The sequence below is a fragment of the Scyliorhinus torazame genome, chromosome 15 (genome assembly GCF_047496885.1).
Source record: "Scyliorhinus torazame isolate Kashiwa2021f chromosome 15, sScyTor2.1, whole genome shotgun sequence".
NCBI lineage: Eukaryota > Metazoa > Chordata > Chondrichthyes > Carcharhiniformes > Scyliorhinidae > Scyliorhinus > Scyliorhinus torazame.
Window position 1 is genome coordinate 164,396,043 of NC_092721.1, and position 23,802 is coordinate 164,419,844.

General features: G+C 46.6%; 1 protein-coding gene across 10 annotated transcripts in view; it reads right to left on the reverse strand.

Annotated features, from left to right (window-relative positions):
• The window catches only part of supt20 (SPT20 homolog, SAGA complex component), a 107,908-nt gene that overhangs the window by 71,441 nt on the left and 12,665 nt on the right, over window positions 1-23,802 (reverse strand). For 8 of the 10 annotated variants that reach the window (XM_072477046.1, XM_072477041.1, XM_072477050.1 and 5 more), the window contains exons 2-8: window positions 22,780-22,864; window positions 19,185-19,220; window positions 19,016-19,074; window positions 18,855-18,921; window positions 13,429-13,555; window positions 12,507-12,610; window positions 6,870-6,986 (exon numbers count right to left, since the gene is read on the reverse strand). In XM_072477046.1, the coding sequence (XP_072333147.1) occupies window positions 6,870-6,986; window positions 12,507-12,610; window positions 13,429-13,555; window positions 18,855-18,921; window positions 19,016-19,074; window positions 19,185-19,220; window positions 22,780-22,833 (564 nt within the window). In that variant the 5' untranslated portion in view covers window positions 22,834-22,864. Of the gene's footprint in view, window positions 1-6,869; window positions 6,987-12,506; window positions 12,611-13,428; window positions 13,556-18,854; window positions 18,922-19,015; window positions 19,075-19,184; window positions 19,221-22,322; window positions 22,394-22,779; window positions 22,865-23,802 lie in introns of those variants that run through there. The other 2 variants (XM_072477044.1, XM_072477048.1) reach the window with 2 other exon arrangements.

Here is a 23,802-nt window from a genome sequence, read left to right on the forward strand (position 1 = left end):
GGCTGCTCGAAGAGCTCCGGCTCAGAGTTGATGAGCTGGAGTCTGAGCTTCAAACACTGAGGCACATCCGGGAGGGGGAGACTTACCTGGACAGTGTGTTTCAGGAGCCAGTCACACCTGTCAGAGTAAGTAGTTTAAATCCTGCCAGTGGCCAGGGACAGCAGGGCGTGACTGCAAGTCAGGCAGGTAAAGGGAACCAGCAGTCAGGAACTCAGGAGCCTCAGCCCTTGACCCTGTCCAACAGGTATGAGGCACTTGCTCCCTGTGTGGATGGCGAACAGGGCTGCAGGAAGGATGAGTCAGTTGACCAAGGCACCATGGGCAGGCCATTCAAGGGGAGGGAGTAAATAGGCAAGTTGTAGTTGTAGGGGATTCTATTATCAGGGGGATAGATAGTATCCTTTGTGAGCAGGATAAAGAGTCCCACATGGTATGTTGCCTGCCCGGTGCTAGGGTGCGGGACATCTCTGACCGGCTTGAAAGGATAGAGAGGGAGGGGGAGGATCCAGTCGTTGTGGTCCATGTCGGTACCAACAATATAGGCAAGTCTAGGAAAGGGGACCTGTTTAGAGATTATAAAGAGTTAGGGTTCAAATTAAAAAACAGGTCCTCAAGGGTCATAACCTCTGGATTACTGCCCGAGCCACGTGCAAATTGGCATAGGGAGGCAAGAATAAGGGAAGTTAACACGTGGCTGAAAGAGTGGTGTGGGAAAGAGGGGTTCCTTTTCATGGGACACTGGCATCAGTTTTGGGACAGGGGGGACCTATACTGTTGGGATGGTCTCCACCTGAACCGAGCTGGGACCAGTGTTCTGGCGAAAAGAGTAAATAGGGTGGTCAATAGGACTTTAAACTAGAGATTGGGGGGGAAGGGAAAGTCAGGGAACCAAGAGGTGAAGTAATCAGTGGGAAGCGCAGCTGCTTAGGAATACAAAAAAGCACGAAAAGACAGAACTCAGGAGAGGTTACAATAGTCCCCATCCCACAAAATATGACACAGTGTATGGAAAGGCTCAGTAAACCAAGGTCCACCACACTAAGAAAACAAAAAGGGACGGTCAATAGAGAATTAAAGGTGCTATATTTAAATGCGCGCAGTGTACGGAACAAGGTAGATGAGCTTGTGGCCCAGATTGTGACTGGCAGGTATGATGTGGTAGGCATCACAGAGACGTGGTTGCAGGGGGCTCAGGACTGGCATTTAAACATCCAGGGATTCACAACCTATCGAAAAGACAGAGAGGTGGGCAGAGGGGGCAGGGTTGCCTTGTTAATTAGGAATGAAATTAAATCAATAGCACTAAACGACATAGGGTCAGATGATGTGGAGTCTGTGTGGCTAGAGTTGAGGAACCACAAAGGCAAAAAAACCATAATGGGAGTTATGTACAGGCCTCCTAACAGTGGTCAGGACCAGGAGCACAAAATGCACCACGAAATAGAAGGTGCATGTCAGAAAGGCAAGGTCACAGTGATCATGGGGGACTTCAATATGCAGGTGGACTGGGTAAATAATGCTGCCAGTGGACCCAAGGAAAGGGAATTAATTGAATGTTTACAGGAGGGCTTTTTGGAACAGCTTGTGATGGAGCCCACGAGGGAACAGGCCATTCTGGACTTAGTGTTATGTAATGAGCCAGACTTGATTGAAGATCTTAAAGTAAGGGAACACTTAGGAGGCAGTGATCATAATATGGTAGAATTCAATCTGCAATTTGAAAGAAAGAAGGTAGAATCAGATGTAAAGGTGCTACAGTTAAATAAAGGTAACTACTGGGGCATGAGGGAGGAACTGACGAAAATTGACTGGGAGCAGAGCCTAGTGGGAAAGACAGTAGAACAGCAATGGCAGGAGTTTCTGGGAGTAATTGAGGACACAGTACAGAGGTTCATCACAAAGAAAAGAAAGGTTATCAGGGGGGGGATTAGGCAGCCATGGCTGACAAAGGAAGTTAGGGAATGCATCAAAGCAAAAGAGAAAGCCTATAATGTGGCAAAGAGTAGTGGGAAGTCAGAAGATTGGGAAGGCTACAAAAACAAACAGAGGATAACAAAGAGAGAAATAAGGAAAGAGAGGATCAAATATGAAGGTAGGCTAGCCAGTAACATTAGGAATGATAGTAAAAGTTTCTTTAAATACATTAAAAACAAACGGGAGGCAAAAGTAGACATTGGGCCGCTCCAAAATGACGCTGGTAATCTCGTGATGGGAGACAAGGAAATAGCTGAGGAACTAAATAAGTACTTTGCGTCAGTCTTCACAGTAGAAGTAATATCCCAACAATTCAGGAGAGTCAGGGGGAAGAGTTGAATATGGTAGCCATCACAAAGGAGAAAGTGCTAGAGAAACTAAGAGGTCTAAAAATTGATAAATCTCCGGGCCCAGATGGGCTACATCCTAGAGTTCTAAAGGAGATAGCTGAAGAAATAGTGGAGGCGTTAGTTATGATCTTTCAAAAGTCACTGGAGTCAGGGAAAGTCCCAGAGGATTGGAAAATCGCTGTTGTAACCCCCCTGTTCAAGAAGGGAACAAGGAAAAAGATGGAAAATTATAGGCTAATTAGCCTAACCTCGGTTGTTGGCAAGATTCTAGAATCCATTGTTAAGGATGAGATTTCTAAATTCTTGGAAGTACAGGGTCGGATTAGGACAAGTCAGCATGGATTTAGTAAGGGGAGGTCGTGCCTGACAAACTTGTTAGAGTTCTTTGAAGAGATAACAAATAGGTTAGACCAAGGAGAGCCAATGGATGTTATCTATCTTGACTTCCAAAAGGCCTTTGATAAGGTGCCTCACGGGAGACTGCTGAGTAAAATAAGGGCCCATGGTATTCGAGGCAAGGTACTAACATGGATTGACGATTGGCTGTCAGGCAGAAGGCAGAGAGCTGGGATAAAAGATTATTTTTCGGAATGGCAACCGGTGACGAGTGGCGTCCCGCAGGGTTCAGTGTTGGGGCCACAGCTGTTCTCTTTATATATTAACGATCTAGATGACGGGACTGGGGGCATTCTGGCTAAGTTTGCCGATGATACAAAGATAGGTGGAGGGGCAGGTAGTATGGAGGTGGGGAGGCTGCAGAAAGATTTAGACAGTTTAGGAGAGTGGTCCAAGAAATGGCTGATGAAATTCAACGTGGGCAAGTGCGAGGTCTTGCACTTTGGAAAAAAGAATAGAGGCATGGACTATTTTCTAAACGGTGACAAAATTCATAATGCTGAAGTGCAAAGGGACTTGGGAGTCCTAGTCCAGGATTCTCTAAAGGTAAACTTGCAGGTTGAGTCCGTAATTAAGAAAGCAAATGCAATGTTGTCATTCATCTCAAGAGGCTTGGAATATAAAAGCATGAATGTACTTCTGAAGCTTTATAAAGCACTAATTAGGCCCCATTTAGAATACTGTGAGCAATTTTGGGCCCCACACCTCAGGAAGGACATACTGGCACTGGAGCGGGTCCAGCGGAGATTCACACGGATGATCCCAGGAATGGTAGGCCTAACATACGATGAACGTCTGAGGATCCTGGGATTATATTCATTGGAGTTTAGGAGGTTGAGGGGAGATCTAATAGAAACTTACAAGATAATGAATGGCTGAGATAGGGTGGACGTAGGGAAGTTGTTTCCATTAGCAGGGGAGACTAGGACCCGGGGGCACAGCCTTAGAATAAAAGGGAGTCACTTTAGAACAGAGATGAGGAGAAATTTCTTCAGCCAGAGAGTGGTGGGTCTGTGGAATTCATTGCCACAGAGGGTGGTGGAGGCCGGGACGTTGAGTGTCTTTAAGACAGAAGTTGATAAATTCTTGATTTCTCGAGGAATTAAGGGCTATGGAGAGAGAGCAGGTAAATGGAGTTGAAATCAGCCATGATTGAATGGTGGAGTGGACTCGATGGGCCGAATGGCCTTACTTCCGTTCTATGTCTTATGGTCATTATCCTAAGTTTCTATTCGTGAATGTATTTTATTCGGTCAGCAATCACTGACATCTGCATTTTGTCATGTGACTGCAAAGACCAAATAAGAATATTACAAATTCTGGCATGCTGACACAGCATTACATTTTAACTGGATGGAGCACTTCATTATGAAAAAAATGAAGTAGGAAAAGTAGACCAGTCGCCTCCTCAAGCCTGTTCCACCAATCTATCAGATCATGGCTGATGTAATTGTAACCTCAACTCCACGATATCACCTACCCCCGATAATATTTCACCCCCTTGCTTACCCACCTACCCACGATAATCTTTTACACCATTGCTTGTCAAGAATCTATCTCCCTGTCCCTTCAAGATATTCAAAGACTCTGCTTCCACCATCTTATGAGGAAGATTTCCAAAGACTCACAACTCTCTGAAACAATTCTCGTCACCTTTGTCTTAAATAGACGATCCCTTATTTTTAAACAATGACCCCTTGTTCTAGATTCTCCCACAAGAGGAAATATTTCCACATACACCCTATCAGAACCACTCAGGATCTTAGTCGCCTCTTACTCTTCTAAATCCCAGCGGATACAAACCTTGACTGTCCAATCTTTCTTCATAAGACAACCATCGCATTAGAGGTATCGGTCTAATAAACCTTCTTAACCTGCTTCCAGTGCATTTACATGCTCCATTAAATAAGGAGATCAATACTGTACATGCTACTCCAAATGTGGTCTCACCAATGCCCTGTATAACTGAAGCATAACCTCTCTACTTCTGTATTCAATTTTCCTCACAATAAACAATAACATTCTATTAGCTTTCCTAATTACTTGCTGTACCTGCATACTAACCTTTGTGATTATACACAAGGACACCCAGTTCCATCCACATCTGAGCTCTGCAATATCTCACTATTTAGATAATGGCCAGAATTCTTGATTTGGGGGACTATGTTCTCCCTATTCCAGGGGTCCCTGTGGGGCATTCGTCTATTACAAGGGTCTCGTTGGGGGGAGTGGGGGTGGGGGGCAGGCAATCCAGGGGTTGGTGGCGGCTGCTGTGTGGTGCGGGGGTGGGGGGTGTCAGGGCTGCTTTATGGTGGCCTCAGATGGTTGCTACAATTTCTACAATCGTGGCTCTGGCGCAGTGGATCTTTAATAATAGCTGCCTACATCTTTCCTATGGCAAATGCCAAGTTAGCTGGCCTGTTGTCTCCCTCCTTTTTCGAATAAAGGAGTTAGATGCGCTATTTTCCAGTTTAATGGAACCTTCCCTGAATTAATGGGATTTTTGAACCTAAAATAAACACATCAACTATCTCTCTAGCCACTTACGACCCTAGGATGAAGTCTATCAGAACCCGTGGATTTGTCAGCCTACAGGTGCTAAATTCTGCTCAGTACCAATTTCTTTGTGATTGTAATTTTGAGTTCCTTCCTCCCTCCCTTACATTTCTGAAATATTACTTGCATCCTCTGTGAAGGCTGATGCAAAATACCTATCCAATTAATCTGCCATCTCCATATTTCCATTATAATTTCCCAGACTCACTTCCAATGGGACCAATGTTCACTCCTTTCTTTTTAAAGTATTTAAAGCAGTGTTTCCCACATTTTTCAAGCCACGGAACCCAATAGTACTGAGGGAACCCCTGACAAACAATCTTAATATATTGAAAAATTAAATGGTTCATGCCCGGTGCGAATCATGATTTTGGCCTCTCCCGCAATTCACCTGGCATGCCCAGGTCAGGCCAGACGCAACGCAGTGGTAGATTCGCGCCCATAAAAACAAAGTTGAAAGATGTTTCTATGTCTTCATTTATTATATAAGTATTCATATCATATTATATTTGTATTATATAATATGTATTCATTTATTATAATTTAAAAAGTTCTGTTATTCAATAAATCCAAGTCTCGTCTTCATTTTGTTATTTAAATGGGACCACTCTCTCACCCCCGCTCACTTTCTCTCACCCCCCCGCTCACTTTCTCTCACCCCCTGCCCACTCGCTCTCCCCCTCGCCCATTCACTCTCACCCTCGCCCACTCACTCTCACCCTCGCCCACTCACTCTCATGCATGCCCATCCGCTGCCCCCCCGCCCCCCCAAACCTGGCTCTCATTGGGCCCCACGGGCCTGGCCTTTCTCGGATGACCCGCGGTCCTTCTTGTCCCACGGTCCTCGGCTCTTCTCACAAAACCCAGTTTGGGGACTCTTGCTATCTGTTTTTATATTTTTAGCTATCTTTCTCTTGTACTCTATTATTTCCCTCCTTATTAATCTTTTAGTCATTCTTTGCTGTTTTGTATATTCTATCCAATCTTATGACCTGCCATTCATCCTTACACAATCATATCTTTTTAAAAAAAGTTTCATACTTTAATTTTTTTAGTTACCTGTGGATGGTGGGTACACCATTCAGGATCATTGCTGACAGTCGCAGAATTCAAACTGCAGATCTTTTCTACAATCTTGAACGTGTACTATTGAGGTGGCTACTTTAAAACTCACAGGGCAGAACATGAACCACCACAACCTATCTGATCATGACTGAGCAGTTGCTAGCCTCGATAATGGCTTTAGTTTTCTGGGATTCAGAAGGCAGTGAGGGGAAAAGTAATTCTTGATTATCCTAGGCAGGAAGGTGTACACACAAAGTCATCATCTTTAGTTCTACATCCTGAAATAGCCCCCACACACTATGCTCTAGATTCATACATGAAAAACGGTTGCTTGGGTAGGGCACTGGAGATTCAGTGGTATTCCAGCATAAACAATGCCTTCTGCACAGACAAAAAAAAAATTAATAGTTTGGATTTCAGGGCCTATTTTAGTAAGATATGATACTAACCTCATTAAAAGTAAGATGACAGTGGGGGTTAAGTAAGGCAGGGAGAATATAAGATTTAACATCAAACACAATTTATTACCTGCATTGTGGGCCGAAGTAATATATGCCTGCTTTGGTACGTAGGTGCTTTCACGTGACCAGACTGCCGATAATCTCTTACTTCAGCTACAACACATCCACAGTGAAAAATATTCACCTAACAAGAAAACAAAATTTTAATTGAACAAACATGGTCAACATTGATTTAACAAACGGACGCCGACTTTAAATCAAAAAGAAATTTGAAGGGAGTCTGATCAAGTGACTAAATCAATGCATGGATGTTGCAGGAGAAATAATGGTGCGGCAGAACTGACCCTTATGGAGGAATAATTTAGACAGCAATTTCTGCCAACCGCATTTGTAGGACAGGATTTTCCCACCAACCTGCTGCGTTTTTGTCTGTGGTGGAGATGGCCTGCCAGCGGGATCTACTGGTCCCGCCGTTGTCAATGGGATTTCCCATTGCCCCCTTGTTGCTGAGAAACCCATGCGCCCGCATGGGATTGGAATTTCCCGCCAACATGAACAGCCGGTAAATCCCGCCCATGCAGTCAAACACAGAAATCAGGAAGATGTTTTCTGAGTTGCCCAGCCCCCCGCAGAAGCTACACTATACCAGTGTCTCACCAAGAGACACAGCATTCAAACACAGGTATGGTGTTTAGTTGTAGTACTTATATTACTGTTACTATGAAATACACCTGTAAATGTAAGGGTTTGCCCTGTCAAGTGTAAGCCCATTTTTAAAGGTGTGATATCTTAATTACTGCCAAACAACAGTTATGGCATTGAAAATTACCATTTCCAAGTATGAAAAGTCTCTTTTCTTCAGACCTTAATGATTGATGGAATTTTAAAAAAAATATTCTTTGACTCGGTTCTCCTTCAATGCCATCTTTCTATCATTCTCTTCAGTTCATTTTCTGTACATGATTTGGAATCGAATTAGGTATGATACCTTACTGTTCCTGCTTCATATACGTGTCATAAGTAAAAATTATTTAATCCGATTGGCTGATGAGATAGCTCACACTGTGTGTGTGTGTGGGGACGGCATGGGTGGGCAGAGGCGGTGTGGCGGCCGACCTACCAGTTGGCTGGGTGCACGAGTGTTTCTGTGCCAGCCCCACCACCTCTCTCTACAGGATTCAACGGCTTAACCCTGGTGTGGTCCCCCAATGCTCACCTCAAAACCTGGGTCCAGTGTTGCAAAACCCCACAATCTCCTGAGTGCAGTACCAACTATGGCCACCTGGTGCTGTTGGCACTGGAAAGTTACCAGCCTCCAATTGGCCAGCAGCTCTCTTAGGCGATACATCCAATTCTGGAGCAGCAGTAGTCCCACCTCTGGTCTATTAAATGCCAATCAGCCATTTAATGGCTGCAGGGGTGCTGTTCTTCTCCAAGGCAACCCCCGCAACCCCAATACTACATTGTAAATTATTATTGAAACATTGAATTTTACCATGGGAAAAGTTACAGGAAATGAACCAGTAAAAGATAAAATAACAGAAATAAAAAATCTGCGAATTATCCATTTCCTAATGCCAGTATAACCCAGTTACTGAAATGAGTTGGTAAGTTTGCTATATTTTTAGTTATTCACATTTTGCAAATTTTGTCAAGGGTATTTGCAAAGTTGGGTCTACATTGTCCAAGGAACATAAAAGCTGCTATTAATTTCACACCGAAAGTAGGGAACACATGGGCCGGAATTCTCTGGTTGTTTGCTGGCAGCAGGATTCTCTGGTCTCGCCAGCAGCGCACTCCCGCCCACAGGTTTCCTAGTGGGGTACCTCGGTCAGCTCCTGTTCTCCAACTTTGACTCCATCAAAAACTCAGGGAATGAACCAATAGGCTCATTTAAATATGCATGTGCCAGATTCTCCCTGTGTGCGGATATTCAGGCTTCCCCAGCGAGGCCTGGACCGGGCCCCATTTGATACAGGTCCACACAAATGTGGACCAGGTGTAACGGCATCTGGGGGTTTTTCCAGGCCATTGGAAACCCCTGGCTCTCTCTCTCTGGCACCCAGGCACCTTGGCAGTGCTAGGCTGGCAAGGAAACTGTCAGGGTGCCTCGAGGTGGTGCCAAGGGTTGGGGCCAAGCCCATGAAAGGGGGTCTGAAAGGGGGGGGGTATGAGGGGACCTCAAAGGTTAGGGGTCCAAAAAAGGAAGGGGGGCAAATTGGAGGGTGGGGAGGAGTGATCCCATAGTGGGATGTCCTCATTTGGGCAGGGATGTGGGGCAATGCCCATGTGTGCGGGAGGTGACACTGCCCACGGGTGGGGGTGTGGATGGCCCTCACGCTCACTTAGACATTGGGACACACTTTCAAAATGGCAGCCGGATATCTGAGGAGCTGGTCTCGCCGGTGAGTCCAGCTCCACATTGCTGAATAAATTTTGAACTGTGGGCTAGACTGGGGAGAAACTCCCCAAGGCACCAGAATTGACTACGGGCACGATTTAAGGCCGCATTGCACTTGAGCGAGAGCGCAACAAGGCCGTTAGATCGCTGAAAAGGCCAAAATCGAGATCTAACCGGCCCGCTCCCATTGGCGAAATCATGGTCCCGCATTGCAAGAAACCAATAATCACCACTTTAAGGCCAATCTCCATACAATTAACAGGAACAGTTCCCGCATCTAAAGGCTTGTCATGATCTAATCACCTCCCCAGCAAATGGTCATGCGGGCAGCGATTATTACACCTTGTGAATGTGAAGCTGACAAAATAGCTGTTGCAGGGATTCGAGGAGGTGAGGAGCCATCTTTGCTTGCAGGCAATGAGCCCGGGGGTACTGGGGCCGCCACAGTGAGGGGAAGGTCATCTGGGCTTCGGGGGTGGGGGGGGAGAAGAGAGAGTCTCAGCCACCATGGGTCTGCTATGCCACCTCCCGAGTCGTGTGTACCCATTATGGAGGCAACCCTGTCTGTTCCTCCGACCACCCATAACTCCCACTGACCATGGAGGCCCCTGGCTGTGCGGCTGAAGGCTGCTGCTGATTGGGAATTGGCAATCGTAGTTAAGTGAGCACCTCACAGCTCCCAAGTTGAATCAAGTGGGTAGGCGTGCCATGTAGCATGTAGGGATTATTGCCTAGCATCCCAATCAGATCGTGATGCCTGGACACTGTGCCTGAGCACTGTAGGAAGCAACACCATGGAGCAGCGGCCAATATCCAAACCTCCAGAGGCTGGTTCCCAGTACCGGTGACATCTCCACAACCTGAGGGTGGATGTGTGCACTGGTGAAGGGGACAGCGCTCGGTACAGGTAACGTTACGTGCGGGTGTCTAGGGTCCAGGAGGTGGGGTCCAGTGACCAGAGACCCCTCTGTGGCTGGGGGGTGCTTGGTCTGGGCATGTTGGATGGCAGGGGATGTGGGGGGGTGAGCGAGGGTCCCAGGGAAAACAATGCTAGTCACCAGTCTCACACCTTCTCCAATTCCTTACAGATATTACATGTTGCGGAGGCTGCTCTCGCTGTGCTGCTGGCAGGCCAGGCGGCCAGATGCCGGAGAAGACAGCGGCAGCAGTGTCGACAGAGGCTCGAGGCGGTGGCCCATGTGCAGGGCCCGCCCCACACCCTGAGGGCCTGGCCACCTAGCAGGCCATGGAGGGATCCAGAGATGGAGGCTGTGACAGCCCAAAGTGTACAGCGTGTGCCGCAGGAGGCTCCGCCTCAACAAGAGACAGTGTGCCACCTGTGCCATGTCATTGTGAACGTGGCACTACATGGAGTAGGAGGATACCCGCTCCTGGTGGCCGTCAAGGTCACTGCAGCCCTGAACCTTTATGCCTCGGGATCATTCCAGGGCTCGAGCGGGGACTTGTATGGCAGCTCACAAGTGCATACTTAAGGTCCTCTGTTTGCCTGGCAGCGAATTATATAAACAGTGATCTAGACCAGGCCCAAGATGCCCAGGCTGCAGGATTCTCCGCCATCACCGGGATGCCCCAGGCCCAGAGGGTTATAGATGGCATGCATGTTCCACTGCGTGCCATCAGGGAATGCCCAACATCAACAGGAAGGGGTTCCACTCCCCAAACATGCAACTCATATATGAGCACCACCTGAAGATCATGTATGTGTGAGCACGCTTCCCAGGGAATGTGCATGGTAGCTACATTCTGGGCAGTTGGACATCCCCGGCCTCGTCCGAGGACTACCGCAGGATAGCCAGTTGGCTCCTGGGGGATTAGAGGTACCCACTGAGGACCTGGCTAATGACGCCAGTATGGAGGCCAGTGACTGATGGGGAGACCCAATACAGTGAGACCCATGTGGCCACCCGGGCTATCATTGAGCAGTGCATCAGACTCGTCTAAATGCAATTCCGATGACTCGACCGCTCTGGTGGTGCACTGTAACACACTCCCCAGAGGGTCGCCCGCTTTGTGGTGGTCTACTGTGCCCTCCACAACCTGGCACTGCAGCAGGGTGACGTGCTGGAGGGGGAGAAACATGTGACCACCTCCGAGGCGGCGCCCAACCAGGAGGGGCTGGAGGACGAGCCCTGGGGAGGCTCCGCAGGTTCACCCCCTGTGCTGTTCGGGAGGGAATTCCAGGATTTCTCCCCAGCAATAGTGAAGGAATGGTGGTATATTTACAAGTTGGGGTGGTGAGTAACTTGGGAGGGGAACGTCCAGGTGGAGGGTTCCCAGGTATCTGCTGCTCTTGTCCTTCTAGATGGTAGTGGTCTTGGCTTTGGAAGGTATTGTCTGAGGAACCTTGGTGAGTTACTGCAGTGTATCTTGTAGATAGTACACATGGCTGCCATTGTTCGTTGGCGGTGGAGGGTTTGAATGTTTGTGGAAGGGGGAGCAATCAAGTAGGCTGCTTTGTCCTGGATGGTGTTGAGCTTCTAGAGTGTTGTTGGAGCTGCACTCATCCATAAATTCATCAGCTCATAAGATACTGGAGCAGAATTAGGTCATTCGGCCCATCGAGCCATTCTATCATGGCTGATCTGTTCGTCACCTGTTACGTACAATGTTACAGACCAAGAGCTGGATTGCAAATTCAGCCAGAGCATCTCCTCTCTAGAACATATGATCTAGGAGCAGGAGTAGACAATTTAGCCTCCTGAGCCTAAACACCCTCAATGTGATCATGGGTGATCCCATCATGACCTCAACTCTACTGTCCTGCGTGTTCTCTATAACCCTTCAACCCATTACCATTAAAATTCTGTCTACCTCCTCCTTATATTTACTCACTGTCCCAGCATCCACCACACTCTGGGGTAGCGAATTCCACATATTCACAATCCTTTGGGAGAAGTAGTTTTTCCTCAAATCTGTTTAAATTTGCTTCCTCTTATTCTAAGATAATGGCCTCTTGTTTTAGAATGCCCCACAAGAGGAAGCATCAGCTCCATGTCTACTTTATCCATACCTTTTAGCATCTTGTCTATCTCGATTTGATCCTCCCTCATTCTTCTAAACTCGAGGGTATTGGCCTAAACTGTTCAATCTTTCCTCATACATCAAACCCCTCATTAAGGGAACTTTCTAGTTTTCCTCCCCCAAAGAATTACATCGGAATTATTTTGATCATGTAGTATCTCATACATATTTTATTTCACCTGAGTTTCTAGTTTTCCTCCCCCACAGAATTACACTGGAATTATTTTGATCATATAGAATCTCATACATATTTTATCTCACCTGAGATTTTTCCAAAAGATCTACAAGAATGGGTGGTAGCTCCTCCGCATCTAGGTATTCCAGCAATTCCCCCTCCTCATAAGGTAACCGAATTGTTTCCGAATCTGAAGTTAGTAAGATTTTTTAAAATATTGCAATATTAAAAAAATTTACAATTAAAGAAATCTTTCTTTAAACACACAGCCAATAGAATAAATCCTATTAACTGCACCCATGATATTTTTCTACGAGAACGATTCAGCGGAAAAATGTTGAAATCCGCTTTAGGGCTCATTTAGTGGGGCATTTCTTGGCGGCTGCAGCGCCGAAAATCATCCCGCTATTCAATGGCACGTTTGTCGTTTTCTTTGGCCTCGGGGAGTTTCTACACTGTAGTTGATTTCCTGCTGGTGGGCAGAGACGACTGTTCACAGATCGGGGCACTATTTTGACCGGCAGCACCGATCTCTCCTGCCATCATCTTTTAGGCACCGCCCCCACCCCTACTTTATTGATTCCCCCCCTCAATCCCCAACCTTGTCAAGGCTCCTGGGAACCTCACCCTCCCTCCAATTGGCAAGGACCCCCCCCCCCCCCGCCCAAGCCCGACATCAGGCAGTGCCAGGAAGTGTGTTGTACCCGGCCAGTGGGTCTCCAATGGCCTGCGAGACCTCCCGGCCCCCAACCCCCCGAGGTATTGTAATGCCTGGTTCATGTTTGTGTGAGCCAGTACTAAACGGCACCCTGACAAGGTCTCGCAGGTGCGGCCATTGAGGCCCAGGCGTATTTAAATAAGCCATTGGGCTCAGAACCCAATTTGGGACTCCTTTGTGATTCACCCATTACACCCGCCCGGCTCCAAAATAAAATTACAAGGATTATTTATTGAGAATATCTGGAAAGCATTTATAATCAACAGCCAACAAATGTTACACAATGGTACCTGAACCATTTTTTCCTCTGAGCATCAGGGAATAACCTTCATTTCCAGGATATAGATTTATCACAAGACATGAAACTCTTTCTTGCATAACCAGTTTCTCCAACAGGTTCACATTTCGCCTTAATTTCTGGGAATTAAGAACATATTTACATTTTATGCAAATATTCAATTCAGGTCTATGGCAAAATATATGATTTTCATTACTTGCATTAAATTATGTTATTACTATATCCTTCATGAAAGTGATGCAACTATCTATAAATATTGCATTTCTAAGTACACTGAAATAACTAAATGCTGCATTTATTGGCTATGCTATTTATAAGAGCACTAAAATAACCAAAGGAACAAACAACAAAAATCTTTGCAATTGTCATATCACACAACCATTTTTTCTCTTCGCATAAATTTTCTCCACCATTCTTCTCTCCTTAACATTCTGATTCATTGTTCAAGCAATCATTAATGCCTTGTCGTGGTCATTCTTTACATCAGTCTTGACACCATGAGTTAGCCTTCCATTGAGCCACTGAATCCCTACAGTGCAGGAGATCATTCGGCTCTGAATCTACACCAATACTCTGAAAGAGCACCTCATGAAGGCTCACTGCCCTGCCCTATCCTCGTAACCCCACCTAACCTGTACATCCCTTGACATGCAGGGGCAATTTTAGCATGGCCAATGCACCTACCCTGGACATCTTTGGACTGTGGGAGGAAACCGGATCACCCAGAGGAAACGCACACAGGCACAAGGGGAACATGCAAACTGCACAATTATCCAAGGCTGGAATTAAACCTGGGTTCCTGGTGCTGTGAGGCAGCAGTGCTAATCACTGTGCCACCACTCAAGCCTGTTCAATCACTCCACGGCTGATCTATATCTAAACTCCATCTGTGTTTCTTGGTTCCATATCTCTTAATATGATTGTCCAACAAAAATGTATCAACTTCAGTTTTGAAAATTGCAATTGCTCAAGCCTTGCTAATGTGTTGGGGAGAGAGTTGTAGTTTTCCTTACTCTTTGGGAAGCCCTTCCTGAAATCACCTCTGGAAAGTCCAGGTCTAATTTTAAGATTTTGCGTTCTTGTTCTGGTTTCCCCCACCAAAAGAAATAGCTTCTTTCTGCCCTTTCTACCAAATCCTCAGTTAGATCGCCTCTTAATCTTGTTTACTCAAGGAAATACAAGATTGGTCTCTGCAACCTGTCCTAATAATTTAACCCATCTAATCACAGCACAGTACCATCCTTGCCTCAAAATCTTCCCACATACTTCCAGCAGAGGTCCCAAGAAAAGAATCAGGGGCGAAATTCTCCTACCCATCCCGCCACATTTCTGCTCCGACCGGCCGGCGGGAGTCTCCGTAACACCGGCCGGTCAATGGGGTTTCCCATTGTGGGGCAGCCCCACGCCGTCGGGAAACCCCCCGGGCGCCGGCAAAACGGAGACTCCCACCGGCGGAGAATGACGCCCCTGGAGTGGAAATCTTGCTGATTTCAGCCTTTCTGCCACATAAGCATAGTAGAATCCCAAAAAATTGTGGTCAGCTAAGAAAGGACAGATGAGGAATTGAGTCTCTGATCATTTCAATCATTATGGCTTCATTGATTCAAAGCAGTCACTCATGAAGCCATCTGGAAGCACAGTAGCTTAATGAACTAAAATAGAACTATATTTTCAGGATTCATAAGGCTCTTAACTAGGTCCAAATAACCAGTTCAAAAAAGGAGTTGCATTGAGGATTTATGTGGGCATTTGGAGAGCCAGGCTAATGAAATTATTAAGGTAGAATCTACACAAGGCCTACTCCCGGATAGATTTTTTTGTTTTGGGCAGGGCATTGATCCTGAAAGTGGAGGGAACGGAGTATTCGGCCATAGCCATTTCGGACCACGCCCCGCACTGGGTGGAACTAGAGCTGGGGGAGGAGAGGAACCAACGCCCGCTGTGGCGGTTGGATGTGGGACTGGTGGCAGACGAGGAAGTGTGCGGGAGGGTACGGGGGTGTATCGAAAGGTATCTGGAGGCCAACGACAACGGGGAGGTGCAGGTGGGAGTAGTATGGGAGGCACTGAAGGCGGTGGTCAGGGGAGAGTTAATCTCCATCAGGGCTCATAGGGAGGAGAGAGGGCAGGGAAAGGGAGAGGTTAGTGGGGGAGATTTTAAGAGTAGACAGGAGATATGCAGAGGCCCCTGATGAGGGACTACTCAGGGAGAGGCGAAGTCTCCAGACGGAGTTCGACCTGTTGACCACAGGGAAGGCAGAGGCACAGTGGAGGAAGGCACAGGGGGCGATGTATGAGTATGGGGAGAAGGCGAGCCGGATGCTGGCACATCAGCTCCGTAAGAGGATGGCAGCGAGGGAAATGGGTGGAGTCAAGGATGGAAGGGGAACTACGGTGCGGAGTGCGGTGAAAGTGAATGAGGCATTCAAGGCCTTCTACGAGGAGCTGTATAGGTCCCAGCCCCCAGGGGGAAAAGAGGGGATGCGACGATTCTTGGACCAACTGAGGTTCCCGAGGGTGGAGGAGCAAGAGGTGGCTGGTTTGGGGGTGCCAATTGGGGTGGAGGAGCTGGTTAAAGGACTGGGGAGCATGCAGGCAGGGAAGGCCCCGGGAGCAGATGGGTTCCCGGTGGAGTTCTATAGGAAGTATGTAGACCTGTTAGCTTAGCCCCGTTGCTGGTAAGGATTTTTAATGAGGCAAGGGAGGGGGGGGATCCTGCCCCCGACAATGTCGGAGGCGACGATCTCTTTGATCCTGAAGCGGGATAAGGACCCACTGCAATGCGGGTCGTATAGGCCGATCTCGCTCCTCAACGTAGATGCTAAATTGCTGGCAAAAGTGTTGGCTACGAGGATTGAGAACTGTGTCCCGGGGGTGATTCACGAGGACCAGACGGGATTTGTAAAGAGCAGGCAGCTAAATACCAGTGCACAGAGGCTCCTAAATGTGATTATGATGCCATCGGTGGAGGGAGAGGCGGAGATAGTGGCAGCTATGGACACGGAGAAGGCCTTTGACCGAGTAGAGTGGGAGCATCTCTGGGAAGTGTTGCGGAGGTTTGGGTTCGGGGGAGGGTTTATTAGCTGGGTCAAGCTCCTATATAGAGCCCCGGTGGCGAGTGTGGTTACGAATCGGCAGAGGTCGGAGTCCTTCCGGCTGTATCGAGGGACGAGGCAGGGGTGCCCCCTGTTGTTTGCATTACCAATTGAACCTTTGGCCATGGCACTAAGGGAGTCCAGGAAATGGAGGGGGGTGGTCCTAGGGGTAGAGGAGCATAGAGTGTCGCTGTACGCAGATGACCTGTTGCTGTATGTGGCGGACCCAGTGGAGGGGATGGTGGAGGTCATGCAGATCCTAAGGGAGTTTGGGGACTTCTCGGGCTACAAGCTCAATGTAGGGAAGAGTGAGCTCTTTGTGGTGCATCCGGGGGATCAGGGAAGAGGGAAAGACGACCTACAGTTGAGGAGGGCGGAAAGGAGCTTTCGATACTTGGGGATCCAGGTAGCTAGGAGCTGGAGGGCCCTGCACAAACTTAATTTGACGCGGCTGGTGGAACAGATGGAGGAGGACTTTAAACGGTGGGACACGTGCCACTCTCACTAGCGGGCAGAGTACAGTCGATTAAAATGGTGGTCCTCCCGAGGTTTCTTTTTGTATTCCAATGCCTTCCAATTGTGATCACCAAGGCCTTTTTTAAGAGGGTAGGCAGGAGCATTATGAGTTTTATGTGGGCGAGTAAGACCCCGAGGGTAAGGAGGGGGTTCCTAGAGCGTAGTAGAGATAGAGGAGGGCTGGCGTTGCCGAATCTGGGTGGCTACTACTGGGCTGCCAATGTGGCGATGATCCGTAAGTCGGTGATGGAGGGAGAGGGGGCGGCATGGAAGAGGTTGGAGATGGCGTCCTGCAAAGGAACGAGCCTGGGGGCACTGGTGACGACACCGCTGCCGCTCTCGACGACAAGGTACACCACGAGTCCGGTAGTGGCGGCAACGCTAAAGATCTGGGGCCAGCGGAGACAACAGAGCCTCGGTGTGGTCCCCGATCAGGGATAACCATCGGTTTGTCCCAGGAAGGATGGATGGGGGGTTTCAGAGCTGGCATCGGGCAGGGATCAGAAGAATGGGGGACCTGTTCATCGATGGGATGTTTGCGAGCTTAGGGGCGCTGGAGGAGAAGTTTGGACTACCCCCGGGAAACACCTTCAGGTACATGCAAGTGAGGGCGTTTGTGAGGAGGCAGGTCAGGGAATTCCCGCTGCTCCCGGCACAGGGGATTCAAGAGAGGGTGATTTCGGGCATATGGGTCGGAGAGGGCAAGGCGTCGGCGATATACCAGGAGATGAAAGAGGGGGAGGCTTTGGTAGAGGAGCTGAAGGGTAAATGGGAAGAGGCGCTAGGGGAGGAGATTGAGGAGGGTCTGTGGGCTGATGCTCTAAGTAGGGTTAATTCCTCTTCCTCATGTGCCAGGCTTAGCCTGATACAATTTAAGGTTGTTCACAGAGCACATATGACGGGGCGAGGCTGAGTAGGATCTTTGGGGTGGAGGACAGATGCGGGAGGTGCTCAGGAAGCCCGGCGAACCATGTCCATATGTTTTGGTCATGCCCGGCACTGGATGGGGTCTGGAGGGGAGTTGCGAGAACAGTATCTAAGGTGGTGAAAGTCCAGGTCAAGCCAAGTTGGGGGCTAGCACTATTTGGAGTAGCGGACGAGCCGGGAGTGCAGGAGGCGAAAGAGGCCGGCATTCTGGCCTTTGCGTCCCTGGTAGCCCGGCGAAGGATCTTGTTAGTTTGGAAAGATGCAAAGCCCCCCAGTGTGGAAGCCTGGATAAATGATATGGCAGGGTTTCTCAAGTTGGAGAGGATAAAGTTTGCCCTGAGAGGGTCTGTGCAGGGGTTCTCCAGGCGGTGGCAACCGTTCCTAGGGGGGGGAGAGAGAGAGAGAGGAGGGGGGGGGGGGAGAAGAGGGAGGGACGGGGAAGGGTTTTTTTTCGGGGAGGCATCTGAGCAAGAAAATACATAAATGATCCGGAAAACTGATATGTACGGGAGGAATCCAATGTACAAAGTTCTGTATCATATTGATTTGCCATGTTTATGTCTTGCTATGCGAGTTTTCTTTTCTTTTTGTTACGGGGGGAGAGGGGGGTGGGATTTGTTTGCATGGTTGAAAATTTTGTTAAAAAATTCTTAATAAACACATTTTTTTATAAAGGTAGAATCTAAAACAAAAATGCAAGCTAGGTATACTATTCCTTCTTCTACTTGTTGACTATCATTTTTTGTACTTTTCTGCCCAATTGACAAATAAGATATGAATTTTAAATCTTAATGGTTTTAAAAATGTTTTCCTATAAATTTTCAACCAGGCCAAAATTGCTCAGAGGAATTAATATGGATTAGTGCATGAAGTGTGCATACCTTCAGCTCTGGCTCTTTTTCACATTCTTCCATGTACAAGTCATACAATTTCTGATGTACAGATTTCCTAAAATAACAAGTTTTAAAATTTAATGCTTTTGAAGTTTTGCAAGTCAATAATGTACACTTAACTTTAAAATATTTTAATTATGGAGCACCACCTTCCACTAGATGAATGCCTTCTTTTTGGAGGTCGTTGCCTGGCACATCCAATTATGTACTACAAAAAAGAAATCATTATATACACTGAATAACTGAGTAACAGGTATAAATAAGCGTTGCAATGCAATGCTACACAGCAGAATAAATATGTTGCTGTAGATGACTCACCTCTGCACGGTCCAATGCATACTCCAAAGCACGATACTGCAGAAAAAAAATGATTTTACTAAGGAATTCTAAAGATGCAGCCTGAAATCCATAGTTTTTGGATTTTCTTCCAGAACTTCCCATGTGTGCATGCCAAATTTCTGGGCATCCCAATGATGGATGCATTTTTTTAAAGGGAACCTCCAGGTAAATAATCCAAAGACCAGTTTATTGTGCTATTTGCATTTATTTATATAAAATAGGAAATTAAAATCTACTACTTGATTGCTTTTCTCCCAAAGCCCCACAAAGATCTGCTTGCATATGCAGGAAGCACCAATTTTACAAGTGATTCACAGGTTGTGACCAAGGGAATAATTGCTTCAACTCCATTACCAGATTATAACTGCATGAATCCAAATGGCAACATTATAAAGGCCATGGGTGATCTGTTTTCAGCAAGAGCAATGTATGATTTAAATTGAAAACATGACTTTTCAGACATAGGGGCTGGAATTCTTTGGCCGTTGGGATTCTCTTTTCCCGCCGGCAACCCACCACCGCCAGCGGGTTTCACATGGCAACCCACCCCAGCCAGCGGGTTTCACAGCAGTGTGGGGTGGCTTCAATGGGAAATCTCATTGTCAAATGCAGGAGTAGAGAATCCCGCTGCCAGTGAAAGGCGTCCCACCGAGAAACAAAAGGCTGGGGGAAATGGAGAACACCGGCCATGATTTCAGCTTTAAACTGTTGAAAGTGTACCTGTAATAACAAATAATTATAAGAATTTGAGTAAGGGAATGATTATTCAGGTCAATGAAAATAATTCCGGGTTTACAGAATTTAATTTTTTAAATCTTAAGAACAAAGTTCACAGTAGAACACCACTGACTTATAACTTAGCATACCTAAACCGCCTTCAGCAAAACCTAACTTATTACCTGATCCAGAAATTGTGCTGTGTCAACTTGAATATGGAAGGTACTGAAACCATAACATGCCAGAAATAGATGCACAATATGACTTAACATGCTTTCAAGCAAATGTGTCTAATTACCAGCAAAATACTGGACACAAGCCTGAGGAGGAGATATTGCCAAAGGCGATGAAAGGCTTGGTCAAAGATCTGACTTCTCAGGAAAGGAGGGTCCAAATGAAAAGTTTTGATTGATCTGAAGTTTATGGAAGGTAAAGGGTCGATGGTGGGTGGAGGTCTTTGGAACAGATGAATGGAAAGGCGAAGGCATAGACAATCCCATTGGGGCAGAATGGAAAATATTAGAAGGGGAAGTAGGCAGATTTAGCTCCATGAAATAGGAGGCTGCCTGAGAGTGGCAATGTAATAGAGGGCAGGATTCTCCAAACCTCCTGTGGCGCGCAGGTGCAGAGAATCTGGTGGGAGCCAAAGTAAGTCAGAAGCTCACTGGTGTAAAATTGCAATTCTCCCAATGCTGGGTTAATGGTAGCACAGTGGGTAGCACTGTTGCTTCACAGCTCCAGGGTCTCAGGTTCGATTCCCGGCTTGGGTCACTGTCTGCGGAGTCTGTATGTTTTCCCTGTGTCTGCGTGGGTTTCCTCTGGGTACTCAGGTTTCCTCCCACAAGACCCAAAAGACGTGCTGTTAGGTGAATTCGACATTCTGAATTCTCCCTCCGTGAATCCGAAGAGGTGCCGGAGTGTGGCGAATAGGGGCTTTTCACAGTAACTTCATTGCAGTGTTAATGTAAGCCTATTTGTGACGACAAAGATTACTATTATTAATGGCTGAGCGATCATCCTGCTGGCAGGTGGTGAGAATGCCATTTGCTTCTCATGAATGTTCATTAAAATAGTTGCCCGCTGGTGTCCCATCAGGCCTTCTAATCTTGCGTCACATCAGCAGGAAATCACTTTGGCGTCAAACCCGAATGCTAAAGAATGGCGTGTAAAAGGCGGTCCTCAGTCAACCTCAGGGACTTTGAGTTGAGTGCAAAAAAGTATTTCTGACATATTACTGCGCTGCTCCTGAAGCACTGTTCACCACTCAACCGGACCACACTGGTTTTTGCCCTCCATCTCTGTGTCGAGCTGGTCTTCATGGACAGCACCGTGCTGCTGGATTCATGGACCCTCCAGTACCACCATCTCAGCTCTGTACTGAGCCTGGGGTTGGGATTACAGTGGTGTCCTTTCTTTCTCTCTCTCTCTCTCTCTCCCCCCCCCCCCCTCCCCCGTGCCGCACATCACTATCTATTTGGATAGCAGTGTGTGCTCACTATGGCAGCAGAGGGGCAAGGAGGTGGAAGAAAACAAGTGGAAGGCAGAGGGAAGACCAAGGAGAGGGAAGCAGGACCCGGACAAGCCAGCATGAAAAGCTCACAAAAATGGGTCAAAGGGATACATATCATTTACAGGATGAGAATGGATAAAGACTGCAGAGGTGGTAGGTACAGGTCCAAGTGGGGCATGGGTGCCTCGCAGGTGACGGGCTCGGGGAGGGGGGGCCCTGCATGGTTTGATGAAATTTGGTGAAATCAGGTTGGCTGGAGAGAGTAATTCAATGTGCTGGATTGGTATTTAAATATGGCGTTGGGACCTTCAAACCCATCAGCGGAGGGCGGTGGGTGAATAGTTGCTAGGAGAGTCGGAGGGCAACCCGACAGTGCATAATTAATTAGATTACAAGTGCAGAATCTGATGTGGATCCCCCCATTCTAATCGGCAGGGCAGGCACTTTGTCTCAAAATAGGAGAATTCCACCCGGAGTGTGTGGAGACCAAGGAGTTAGAAGGCAGTCCAACAATAATGAGGCAAAGGAGAGATTGAGAGATGTGGTGGAAAGATAACTTCTCATGCCTGCCTTTACAAAGAAAAGCAGCGTGAATATTTGGTGCTTAACAATGTGAAGCTTTCCACCCACGAATAGTTGGGGAAAGGGAACCAAAGGAACCAAAACTCACTTTGCGTGCACACAGCATTAAGCACAACTAGGTATCCCACCTTTAAAAGAAGTGATAAGCTTGTCTTTACTGCACAATTATATACTTCAGCTTCAATGCTCACGAAATACCATTACTAGCTTTTCCATCTTGCTTATTAGTCATTCTGTGTTAGACTAGTACTTTGGTTCCAATTTTCTTCAGTAGACACACATCCCCTTGGAAATGAGTTAAGACTTACCAAAACTATTTCACAACCAACTCTACAACTAGCAGACAACACTTTTTTCATCTTGTCAATCCGTACTGGAACTGAAGATAAATGCAGAGGTGAAAAGATAGCTTGTGTGACTGTGCTTAAAAAATGAATTTTATAATTAATATTCCTGTTGTCTCAAGTAGCTGCTCCCACCCAACATCAGTTCCGAACTAAAATTTTAAATCTCAAGACTAAATATTAAACCCATTTAATTTTTTTTGGCTGTAAAAGGCAACATTCAATATTCTAATCATGATGCTACACAGCTGAAAAAAATAGTTAAAAGTGTAGGACAATGACTGATAGCTTTCTAAAACATTAGTTTTTTTCCCATAACTAATTTTAAATAAAGGCATTCACAATCGACAAATAGTTGTCAATTAGTTACTATTTCAATTCACAAGATCACAGGAAAACTGTTTAACTGCACAAAACTCACCATTATGAAAAGAATCAGACCTCCGATATCAGAACTGAAATCCAATGCAGGCATAAAGTCATGACTCTCCAGCAGACTTCAAACTCTGTTGAAAGTAAAATTAGTTCATTATTTTCTAGGACTATTACAAGGCATTAAACCAACAGCAACTTGCATTGATGTAGCACCTCTAATGTAAGGCAGTGCCCAAAAGCATTAGAAATATCAATTATTTATGTTCAAAATAGCCAAATTATTATTTACTATTTACATTTTCATTTCGAGTATTTAAATGAGTTACAGTTTAAAATGTATTTTCCTGTCCTCTTCAGGGTCCTTCACACCATTCTATAGTTAACACGTCAGCTAGCCCTCTGCAAGTGTTCAGAAATTCTGCCGCTGATTTAATCTTCCTGTGTAAAAGCACCTCCTTGGCCTCGTCAGCATTTCCCAATGGTATTACCAATGATGGAATTTTTAAAATGGCGAATTGGTATTTGGAATTTTAATAATTGTCATCAGTGGCACCATCAAATGGACTTTATTAACCAATACCCTAATTACCAATACACATTTTTGGTTATACCAGGGCCATTCTGTCACCTACCGTATCACATCTTTCATCCAAATAAGACCTGAATTGAATTCAAGATTTGAGGTGAGAGTGAATGACTGTGACATCAGGGCAGCAGTCCACCAAATGTGTGCACCAAGAAGCTCTAGGAAAAGTGAATGAAATGAGCACTGCTGCATCACAGCGCTGAGGACCTGGGTTTGATCCCAGCCCCGGGTCACTGTCCATGTGGAGTTTGCACATTCTCTCCGTGTCTGCATGGGTCTCACCTCCACAACCCAAAAGGATGTGCAAGGTAGGGCACACCAAATTGCCCCTTGATTGGGAAAAAAATAATTGGTTACTCTAAATTTAAAAAAATGTAAATGAGGACTGGGTGAAATGCCAGGAGTTGCAGTCATAGTTGAGTTTATACACCAAAAAGGTCTTAAGGTTCCTCCAATTCAGCATCCAATTTTTTTTTTGATTAG